Raw genomic sequence first — 11,748 nt, forward strand, 5'->3', positions numbered from 1 at the left:
TCCTGTCTGTCCCTGGCCTGCGATGATTCCCAGGAGCAGGGTGTGTGTGTGAGGTGGGGGGAGGACAGAGAGCGTGGCTGGGGGCAGGGGATCGGGTCTGGCCGGGAGGTTGTGGTTTCCTTTCTGTCGTCTCTATCAGGCCTGGCAGTGGGTGGCGGGGCATTGCAGGGAGCCAGTTATCGGACAGGCCAGAGAGCCAGGGGGAGGAGCACAGGGTGGCATACAATGGGGGGTGTGTGCTCATGCAGGTTCTGGTGTGATAGTGGGGCAATGGAGGGATGCATTGTGAGAGTGGTGGGGGGCGTGTGTGTGCACAACAGGAGGGGATCTGCTCACAGAGGGGGAGGGGAACGGTGTGTGTAAGGGGGAGGGGCTGCTGCAAGCATGCATGGGGGAGGGGTAGTGTGAGACGTTGTGAGCGTCTGTGGGGGAGGGGATAGAGCTGGTGTGACAGTGCGGGGAGCTGGTGTGTGGTCACCTGGGGGGCCGGGTTATGTGGGAGGGGGATGGAGTTGGGTGTGTGTGTGTGTATATAGGGGTTGTAGGGGGGGTTGGGGGTGTGTGTGGAGGGGGCTGGGGGGGGAATGTAAATTGGGGGGGGGGGGTGCAGGCCCAAGACCAGGGGATGTTTGGGGTATTTGCACTTACACAGATCTCAGCGCTCTTTATAAACAGCCCATTCCCCATGTCGTAGATGGGGAAACTGAGGCACAGAGAGTGGAGCGAGTGACTCGATGAAAGCCACGGTGCAAGTCAGCAGCAGAGCTTTCGGGAGGTCTGACGCCCAGGGCCTTTTGCTCTAACTCCCTGGACCCCGCTTCCCTCCCAGGACTGGGATTAGAACCCAGGAGTCCTGATTCCCAGCCTCCCCCCCCTTCTCCAACCACAGCCCAAGCCCCTCGCCTTTGTAGATGGTTTTTAGCCGATCCAATTACAGCTGACCCCCTTCCCCCACGCCTGCCTACTTTCTAAACCAAGGGAGTGGAGGAGGACAGAAATTGGAGGTGATTATTGCTTTTTAGGCAAGGGGCTTTCTATTCCCTGCATGCACGGGGCCCCGGGATATGACCTCCCACCCCCTAGCTCCCCCCACCCCACCCCAGACATCCCGCAGGCAGCCTTTGATCACCAGCCGAGTGGAAAAGCTGCATTGTTATCCAAGCCTGCTATGGAGAATTTTAATGCTGTGGTTGAAGTTAGACACCCCATGCAGGGAAGGTGTGTGGCGGCTGAGGAATTTCTCTGTGTCACGGTGTCGTGTTCCCTAGACCAGCTGCTGCTGGGAAGGGCAATTTATGAAACAAGGGGGATGGGGGGGATGCTTTGGGTCTTGCATGTTGTTTTCTGCCCAGCCTGGTTTTCCCTGGGTGCCAGCACTACTTCTAGAACTATTTTGAATGTTTGCTGTGGAAACGACCGTCTCTCGAGGCCTCCGAAATGCTCGGATCTGGTGCTGCCATGAGACAGTGATTTGGAAAAGGGGCCTTGACTCCTAGCTTGAGCCTTGGTGTAAAGAAGATAACTGCGATGTTTTCTTGGAATCAAAGCTATTCAGTCTGTTCCCTCCCCTTGCTTATTTTCCTACCCACCCGCCAAGCCCCCTACGTCAGTGCAAACCCCGTTGGGCAGGATTTTTGCAAAGATCTAAAATGTCACATGAGAATAGTTTTAAAACGTTTTGACCCTGTCACTGCGTGGGGACCAGTTCTGAAGAATCATGGAAAATGGAGAAATAACCGGGTGTATTGCAGTACCAGCTAGGGCCATGGTCAGGGCTCCCTGGTATTACACACTATGCAAACACAAACCCAAAAGATGCTCCCTGCCTACGGCACCTGGACCTGGGTAGAGGGCTGGGTGAAGAATTCCAAAGCTTGTTGCGAGGTGTAGGTTGCTGCAGATCCCATGCTCTGTCTGGCTCCTCCGTGCTAATGGACTCCACCCCAGCGAGCCAACTCCACTGTTTTTAGAGTTACACCAAGTCCGTGGGCCCTCTGCCACTCTAGGTCCATGGATCCTTGGTCTACCTCCACCCCCCAGCCTCCCAACCCACAGATCTATGTATGGTTTCAGAGTAGCAGCCGTGTTAGTCTGTATCCACAAAAAGAACAGGAGGACTTGTGGCACCTTAGAGACTAACCCATTTATTTGAGCATAAGCTTTCGTGGGCTACAGCCCACTTCATCGGATGCATGCAGTGGAAAATACAGTAGGACGATTTTATATACACATGTTCTCTAAGGTGCCACAAGTACTCCTGTTCTTGTTTTGGAGATCTATGAATGTTTCACAGCAGTGGCTCTCAACCTTTCCAGACGACTGTCCCCCTTTCAGGAGTCTGATTTGTCTTACGTACCCCCAGGTTTCACCTCACTTAAAAACGACTTGCTTACAAAATCAGACCTAAAAATACAGCAGGGTCACAGCTCATTGTTACTGAGAAGTAGCTGATTTCCTTATTTTCACCATGTAATAATAAAATAAATCAACTGGAATATAAATAGTATGCTTACATTTCAGCGCATTGCACACAGAGCAGTCTAAAGAAGTCATTGTCTGTATGAAATTTTAGTTGGTACTGACTTCACTAGGGCTTTTCATGTAGCCCCTTGTAAAACTAGGCAAAGATCTAGAGGAGTTGATGTACCCCCTGGAAGACCTCTGCGTATCCCCAGGGGTACGCGTACCCGTGGTTGAGAACCATGGTTTCAGATCATGCCCCCCCCATGAGAATAAAAAGACGGAAAATACGAGCAGGCCCAACTCAATTGTACGGGAGGAAAAAGCAACTCTGATTGTTGGAAATTTCCCCTTCCCCGTCCCAGCCCTGCCCTGATTGGATCTGATCTGTGGGTGGGTGTGTTTTTTTTCTGCTTTGTTACAACCGTCCCCAGATTCTCTGAAACCGACATTCCTTTTAGCACACGGCCCTAGCGCGGGCCCGCAAATTTGCTGAGCTAAATATGTCTGAGCCAGTCTAGACAAGAGCTTACGGTTGGCTAGGAAAACAACCAATCCTAAATCATCTCTCGGTCTTTGGGGCCGTGCCCTGTGGTGTCACTGGTTGCAAAGGCTGGGTTTGGAGCAGGGTGGGGGAGAGCAGGAAAAGGAAGGTTTTAGCAAGAGGGGGGCTATTTCTGTGGCGGGAATAATTTAGTAGCAAGGAGTTAACTGGCTGCCTGAGAGCTTGTGATGTCCAGCAGAAGTTGGAGTAAAATATTCATGACCGCTAGGGAGGTTATTTGCACACCCGGCCTATGCCTGCTGGGTTCTCTGCCTGTATTTCATTGCTACTCCCTGCCTGCTGGAGACGTTCACGCCAGGCCAGATCCTTGGGGGTTTGGTTGCGTTTTGGCCCCCAGCTTTGCACTTGAATGGCCGTGCGAGGGTGGTAGAGGATCATGCCCCTATTTGCAAGGGTCAATATATTAATATCTGCAGGGTGAATGTTCTGTGAAGCTGGGGGCCACTGCCCGCCCAGGGATCAGAGCTATGCTTCAAAGTTATAGCTGCCAGCCAGATTTACCCCATCCACTGTGCCCAGGGACATAGAATGGTTGGAAATGCTGTGGGGCAGGGACTGTCCTTTTATTCTGTGTTTGTACAGCGCCTGGTGCCATGGGCCACAGAGCAAGTTAATAAATAATGTTGGTATAAAACCAGCGTGCAGGTCCCGTCCATGCTGTGGGTGCAACAACGTACCCTCGCACTGCTCTGGCTGAGGACGACTCGCATGGGGAAGTTGTGCTGACGGGGCAGCTTTGGGTCCCAGCCCCGCCACAAGTCACCTGTCTGGGTGCAGCTGTACTGGTCCCAACCATGACACCTGACTTGTGCATTCTGGGAAAATGGTTAATAATTCCAGTAATGTTTCGCCGGTGCTCAACCGGCTCAGCCGGGATCGGTGCATGTACAAAACAAGAGCCAGTCCCTGCCGTGTGTGTGTGTGGGGGGGGGGGTCAGGGGGAGCCCTGGGTAGCTATCCCATGATGCCGCAGCAAGGACAGACCACCTGAGCAACACGCATGCAAAGAAGCACCAGCAGCGGGTGGGGCAGTGCATTCTGGGATGGCTGGTGTATATAGCCCAGGCCTCAGGATGTAAAATTCCCCCCTTCACGCTGGGCAGAGGAAGCCTGGTTAAGAGCCCCCTGGGAGAAAGGGTGGGTGTGTGGGGAAGGCACTGGGCTGGAGAGCTGGCTTTAATCCCTGGTTCTACCCTGTGCCTCAGTTTCCATTCTGTAAAGTGGAGGTAATAAATCCTTCGTTTATCTAGACTGGAGCTCTGTGCTGCATGAACCATGTCTGGCCCTGATCTCCGCCTATGCCCTGATCTGTGTGCGACCCGAGACCAGACTGGTGAGGCTAGCTCCTTTCTGCTAACCTGGCCCTCGGCTCAGAGCACGCGAAATAATATTCCCTGCCAGTATTACGTTAAGATTCTCATCCCCTCCAGCACCTCCCCTGCCAATTGGTCAATAATTTAATTTGCAAATAAATGTTTTCATTCCTCATCTAGCCCTGCAACTAGTTGGATACTATGTCTTAAACACCTTATTTGCTTTTTCCCTGTGTGTTTGTGTGTGTCTGTCAGTAAATGATTCATTTCCGAGAAACATTTCCAAGCCCACGCCATGAGACGTCGCTTAGCGCATCCACGAGGCTGCACGTGCCTGTCTGTCCTGGGCCACTCTTTGCACAATCTCTATATCCCGGCTCTGTCTGTTGGGTGACCTTGGGCAGGTCACTTCCCCGCTCTGAGCCTCGGTTTCCCCATCTTTAAAATGGGGTTAACGACACTGACCTTCCTTTGTGAAGCACTTTGAGATCTGCCAATGAATGGTGCTCTGGAAGAGCATGGCGCTCATAGAATCATAGAATCATAGAATATCAGGGTTGGAAGGGACCCCTGAAGGTCATCTAGTCCAACCCCCTGCTCGAAGCAGGACCAATTCCCAGTTAAATCATCCCAGCCAGGGCTTTGTCAAGCCTGACCTTAAAAACCTCTAAGGAAGGAGATTCTACCACCTCCCTAGGTAACGCATTCCAGTGTTTCACCACCCTCTTAGTGAAAAAGTTTTTCCTAATATCCAATCTAAACCTCCCCCACTGCAACTTGAGATCATTACTCCTCGTTCTGTCATCTGCTACCATTGAGTGTTCTAGACCCCTAATAATTTTTGTTGCCCTCCGCTGGACTCTCTCCAATTTATCCACATCCTTCTTGTAGTGTGGGGCCCAAAACTGGACACAGTACTCCAGATGAGGCCTCACCAATGTTGAATAGAGGGGAACGATCACGTCCCTCGATCTGCTCGCTATGCCCTGCTTATACATCCCAAAATGCCATTGGCCTTCTTGGCAACAAGGGCACACTGCTGACTCATATCCAGCTTCTCGTTCACTGTCACCCCTAGGTCCTTTTCCGCAGAACTGCTGCCTAGCCATTCGGTCCCTAGTCTGTAGCGGTGCATTGGATTCTTCCATCCTAAGTGCAGGACCCTGCACTTATCCTTATTGAACCTCATCAGATTTCTTTTGGCCCAATCCTCCAATTTGTCTAGGTCCTTCTGTATCCTATCCCTCCCCTCCAGCGTATCTACCACTCCTCCCAGTTTAGTATCATCCGCAAATTTGCTGAGAGTGCAATCCACACCATCCTCCAGATCATTTATGAAGATATTGAACAAAACCGGCCCCAGGTTTTGTACAAACATGGGAGATTTGGCTTGTTAAAGCTCATACATTGACCTTTGCTGAAGGATGGAGGGATGCTTTCGATTGGCCTCTAACACATGTCCCAGATATTTCCATCTTCTTTCCTGGAGAACTTTGGAGATCAGGGGTTGCTGAGCTCCCTGGCCTTTGTTCTCAATTCATCCCTGAGCATTGTTGTGCCCGGCTGAGGCTCGAATGCGCCGTGTAAAGATTGGGGTGCACTGGCACCTAAACAAACCAGGCTTGAGTTTTGTGTGTAACTCTTGGGTGAGAACAGTTGCGGGGGGCGAGCTGGGTCTGTTTAGCATGGCTTTGGGTTGCGGCATAGGGGCTGTTTGTTCTCTGTTCTCACCCCATGATTTGTGTCCCCTGAACAGATCGACGAGATGCCAGAATCCGCCGTCAAATCCTCCTCCAATAAATACCAAGTCTTCTTCTTCGGGACCCATGAAACGTGAGTGAGATTTTAAAATGGGGGCGGGTGGGGGAACACACGTGCGTGTAAGGGCAGGGGAATGTGTGCATGTTGGGGGAGCGAGATGCGGGTGTCTATCAGAATCAAGTGAGCAGTGTTCAGGCAAATGCATGAGTTGGCCAAGGGTAGGGTCTTGGGTTCAAATCTCAGCAGAGCTATCAAAGGGCACCCGGTCTCTTTCCAGCAAGACCCCGCCGTGCGCTTGTGACATGAGGTGTGTCCGTCGCCGGGACAGCCTTCCTCCTGGTCAGTCCCCCTCGGGGCAGAGGGGAGATAGTGATGAGGAAGGGGCATGGGAGCAAGACAAGAGGGGAGGCCTAGCATGAAATGACAGCAGAGAGAAAATGGTTTCTGTTGGCGCCTTTCCCCTTACCTGTGGTGTAACCAAAGCTGTCCTCTGTCGGGGGGAGCTTCCCTCCTCCGACAGACTGGCACTAAAAATAAGATGAACGAAATAGACCAAGATATTCTCATTGTAAGCTCCTCGGGGCAAGGACCATGTGTTCGTACAGCACCTAGCACCATGGGCTCTTGGTCTGTGGCTAGGGCTCCTAGGAGCTACTGCAATGCAAATAATAATAATAGAAATATTAATATCCCCCTGACCAGCGTTTGCCTGTCTGCCTCCAACCAAGGAGCAGCCTTTCCCAGCTCCGTCCCTGGGTGGGGTCACATCAAGGTATTTAATGCCACAGGGGGGACGGTTTGATCATTGTGGTGCTAGGAATTTATCCAGATTTGCTGTATTTGGGCAGGTGGGGGCAGGGGAAGCTGAAGAAACATCCACGATCTGGATCATGGAGACGTTTCAAGAGACACCCCACTCCCCCCATGCAGAGTTCTGTTGAAACCACGGAGGGTTGCTGTTTTTCCTAAGCCCCAATATTGAATTCACCGACAAAAAAACTTCGATAAGGCAGGTCCAGGAAATCAGAGCTGGGATTTACGAAGGTCCTAAGGGACCAGCTGGCTTTCTGCAGGAGTTGGGTGTTTCTCTCCCTCAGATGCCTTTGAAATCCCCAAGTTACTTCCATGCCTCGTGCCTCAGTTTCACCATCGGACCCTGCCTCCCAGACAGGTCGCGGCTGGCACGCTTGCTTAGCAATCCTCAGCTAGGGGGTGCAGTGGAGGCGTATTGCTCATGGTCTGTTATTACTGCTTCTTCCCTTTTCCACCATGCAGGGCGTTCCTGGGTCCCAAAGACCTCTTCCCCTACGAAGAGTGCAAGGAGAAGTTCGGGAAGCCCAACAAACGGAAAGGGTTCAGTGAAGGCTTGTGGGAGATCGAGAACAACCCGACCGTCAAAGCCTCTGGGTATCAGGTGTGTCTGCCGATTAAACCTCTCTGCTGGCCACCGGCTGATTCACGTAGGGCAGAGCTCGTCCTCAGGCAGAGGCCTGCGCATCCCTTGCCCAGAGGGTAATTCCACCCGTAGCGACTCCACTCTGGTCTCCTTTGTTATACACGAAAGCTGTGGCCAAATCCAAACCGGCATTGTGGCTTTCAGCAGGGATCGAACCCAGGACCTTTGCCAGCAAAAACCCAAGCATCTTCCACTGGAGCGAAGTAGAGATTTGTCCCCGTGTGCGCCAGTCGCAGGTTGTTGTAGTTGCTGGGGCCAGGCACTGGAGGGACAGGTCCTACATACTAAGTCGGGGTTTTGGGGAAGGTGAGCAGGGGCAGTTTGAAGGGGTTAAGAGACGCCAACCCAGTGATCTTTTCAGGCATGAGATCAAGATACCGCTCTCCTAAAGAAGGTAATCGTCAAGGGAGAGAGGGAATTTAGTCATGTGGGTAAGTATGGGGCTGGAAGTCAGGACGCCTGGATTCTGTCCCTGGCTCTGGGAGGAGAGTGGGGTTGAAAGTTTAGAGCAGGAGGTGCTGGGAATCAGGACTCCTGGAATCTATTCCCAGCTGTGCCCCAGTTTGCTGGGTGATCTTAATGAGTTACTGCCCCTCTTTGTGCCTCAGTTTCTCTGTCTGTAAAATGGGGATAGGACAGGAAAGCTAATCTCAATCCCTCCTGCCCTGATCCAAAGTTGGTTGAAGTTAACGAGAGCCTTATTCCTTCAGCCCCTTATAGATGGGGTAGGGGAGCGGGATGGGGGTAAATGAAGATAGCGAGGAAATTATTTCTCTCCCCTCCCCTGCCCCCGATGAAAAATTTTAGACTAAAACTGTTGAAAAGCCAAAATCCCCCAAACTGAAAATGTTCTGGTTTAAAATCGAAAAATGTTGGCTTTCCGTTTTTCAGTGACAAGCCATATTATGATGATTATTGTGTTGACAAAAGTGGAAGTTTTTCACAAGATTTTTGGTTTTGTCGAAAAGCCACCTTGGAGTCGGGGGTGGAATCTCTATAGGAAAACTTTGATCTGCTCCAAGTTCCAGGACTGATCTGTTTTAATTGTCCGTTAATGATGATCATTATGACAGTACTGGAGACCCCAACCCCAGAAGCTGGGAGTGGACGACAGGGGATGGATCACGTGTTGATTCCCTGTTCTGTTCATTCCCTCTGGGGCACCTGGCACGGGCCACTGTCGGAAGACAGGACACTGGGCTAGATGGACCCTTGGTCTGACCCAGTAGTGCCGTTCTTATGTTCTTAACCGATATCAGGTGGGAGGAGCAGTATGTCCAACACAGTCTGAATACACCACAGGAGCAAAGTGTGGGAAAGAAGACTGAGGCCAGGGGGGATTTGCTTGAGATCCCCCAGTGGTAGATCTGGGAATATAACCAAGATCCCTTGAGCCCTAGTCCAATGCTTGAGCCATGGGTTCATGCTGCCTGCCCTCTTTACCCTGCCAAGAGTAAAAGCTTCTTAAGGTGCAAAGGGGGGAGGTGCAGGTTTCAAGCCGGGTGTGTCTTTCATAACTTGAATCAGTGAGTGAACCCACTGCACTGACGTTTCAGGGGTGGGTTTTCTCCACAGGCTGCAGAACATGCTGGGATCAAAGCAGCTCTGCTTTGCAATCTCATCTAAAATATTTCTCTGGTAGCCTGCAGCAGCCCTGCTGCGATGCTCTCAGGTCTTATTAGCTAAGCGAGGGCTGGGCTGTGGATGGGAGACCTCCAAGAAATGTCTAGGTACTCGGCAAGTGGGGTTGGGGCATTCAGAGGGGAGCACTTCTCTGGGAGGCAGTAACCCAGAGGGTGCTTTGCTTTGCTTTGCTTCTGGGAGGTGCCATATTCTGGAAGATGGCTAAAAGCAAGGACTTATGATCATTCAAGACCCATCTTTTCATAGGCGTTGGAGGTGCTTGCCCGAGACCTGGTCAAAAATCTGCAAACTCAGTCCTGCCTCCCTAAATGCCCCCTGCCATTTAAACTTTTCTGCTTCCTCTCCCACGAGCCGTTGTCACGCTCCACCCCAGAAGTGGCTTCAGCTCTCTGTGTGTCATTTGGCCACGGCTGCACAGTGCTTGGAGTCCACCTGCAGCAAGGTGCTATAGAAACATAGTTGTGGAGAGGAGGTGGTCACTGGGTAGGAGACCCCCTCCTATTCCTATTTCCCTGCAAGGGGGAAACTGAGGCACAGAGAGGGGGACGCTGGGCCACGACTGGTGGCTGACCGGTCTGTGCATCTCCAAGGGTACGTGTTAAGATGCTTGCCAGGAATAGAAATGGTTAATTTTTGAGTCGTGGGGGAAGAAATAGGCTGTGTAGAACCATCCCTGACCTTGAATAGCAGCTGGCACTGGGGAGCAGCTGTCAGGGGTGAGGGGCAGAGACAGGGCACCGGTCTTCCTACCACCTTGCAATAACTGTGTCCCCCCTTCCATCTTCCTCCGTCGGTCGGTTTATCCTCCCTCCCTTCCCCTGCCATCCCTGTGTCCTCCTGCAGCCGACCCAGAAGAAGAGCTGCCCAGAGGGTGCTGAGCCCGAGCAGGAGCTGGAGGGCGACGGTGAGAAGAAAGGCAACGCGGAGGGCAGCAGTGACGAAGAGGGCAAGCTGGTGATCGACGAGCAAACCAAGGAGAAGAACGAGAAGGCTGGGATCAAGAGGAAAGCGGAAGATGCCTTGGAGGTAGCCGGGGGGGGAGGCCCCCAGCGAGCTGCCCAGGGACGGAGTGGGCTGTAGATCGGAGACAGACCAGGGCATGGTGACAGTGCTGTCTGGAACTCAGAGCCCAGGGATAAAGATCGGGGCCCGTCCCTGAGACTGGGGAACAGGGTTGGTCCCTGAGATGGAGGTTGGAGGATTGGGGCTGGGCTCTGAGAAAAGATCAGAGGACCCCCCCCCAACCCCACCACCACTCTGTGGGGGTATCTGTGCCTGCAGGCAAGGGCCTAGCCCAGAGGAGCATTAGCCAGCTCCGGACCTCTCTCAACACCCGGGCAGGGAGGGGGTGGCCCCATCGTCGGTCCCAGTTGACCCCTTCCCATTGGCAGGACTCCCCTAAACGCGCCAAAGAGGCGGAGGGCCAGGAAGGGGAGAAGAAAGTAGAGAACGAAGACGCCCCCAAGGAGGGAGAGAAACAGAAGCCCAGCCCCCCCGAAGGGGAGAAGGAGAAGAACAGTGACCCCGCTGGAGTCCCGGACGCGAGAGAGGCCAAGCCAGAGGGGAAGGAGAAAGCTGCCATGGAGGAAATCAGAGATCACAAGGAGAGGTAGGGACTGGAGGAGGGTGGGGTCTGGCATGTCGCCCCTACAGAAGAGGGAGGCTAGGTTCCCATCACAGCATCAGGCCCTAAGGGTCTGGTGCAGGTCACGTGGAAATTAGCAGGACTTTGCCTGTCCGTTTCAGGGGGAAGGGGACGTAAGAAACAGGGGAGGATGGGAAGCGTCACAACGCTTCAGCCCTTCTGCTGGGGTTAAACGGGCCAGGCTTGGTTAATCCTTGGATGGGAGAGCTCCAGGCGGGATCTGATTGCAGGTGCACGGCCCCTCCCCCGCCCCATTATCCTCCGCCACGTGGCCCCGATCCTGATTGCTGTCACCGTAACGTTCATCGCCCCTAATGTTCTTCCCTGTTCCTTCTCCACTCCCGCAGTCTGTAGCTGGCCGGCCTTCCCAAGCTGAGCTGATCGTCTGGGCTGTTCCTTTCCCGCTGGGTTCCCTGGGTGCTAAACAGTTTCGTTCCTCATCGGCTCATCGTGTCTGCAATTCGGGAAAAAAAGAAATAAAAAGAAACCAGTAACACGAACCATCCCGTCTCTCCCCCCTCCCTCCCTCCCCTCCGCCCACCCGTAGCAGGGCGCATGCTTGTAATAGTGATTTCTAGGGGGCGCTGATCAGTTGATTTGAAATAAAAGCGATTCATGCCTTTTTAAAATGTTTCCTATCACTTCCTACAACTTGCTTTCTCTTCAGTGGTGCTTGCGCGAGGGTTTAAAGTCAGGTGATCTCCGGGGAGGAGGGGCAGAGTTGGAGTCTGTCTCCTTCAAGAATTGCTGGATAGTTCCGTTTTGTTTTTGAGGGGTTTCTTTGATGAAATTTAGATGAACTGGGCCTTATTCTCATTTACACGAAGGCCCCTTGATGCTGCATGTGCCACGTTAAAAGGGCCTTAAAGTGCGCACAAAGGACCCTTTGTGTGGCCAGAGCAAT

The 11,748-nt window shown here is 52.7% G+C and overlaps 1 protein-coding gene across 1 annotated transcript in view; it reads left to right on the forward strand.

Moving 5' to 3' along the window:
* Positions 1-11,473, forward strand: part of HDGF (heparin binding growth factor) — a 30,858-nt gene extending 19,385 nt beyond the window's left edge. The window contains exons 2-6 of the mRNA XM_077841706.1: positions 6,095-6,171; positions 7,375-7,513; positions 10,043-10,225; positions 10,591-10,808; positions 11,192-11,473. Of these exons, the coding sequence (XP_077697832.1) occupies positions 6,095-6,171; positions 7,375-7,513; positions 10,043-10,225; positions 10,591-10,808; positions 11,192-11,198 (624 nt within the window). The 3' untranslated portion in view covers positions 11,199-11,473. The remainder of the gene's footprint in view (positions 1-6,094; positions 6,172-7,374; positions 7,514-10,042; positions 10,226-10,590; positions 10,809-11,191) is intronic.
* Positions 11,474-11,748: the final 275 nt, after the last annotated feature.

This window comes from Eretmochelys imbricata, chromosome 24 (genome assembly GCF_965152235.1).
Source record: "Eretmochelys imbricata isolate rEreImb1 chromosome 24, rEreImb1.hap1, whole genome shotgun sequence".
Lineage (NCBI taxonomy): Eukaryota > Metazoa > Chordata > Testudines > Cheloniidae > Eretmochelys > Eretmochelys imbricata.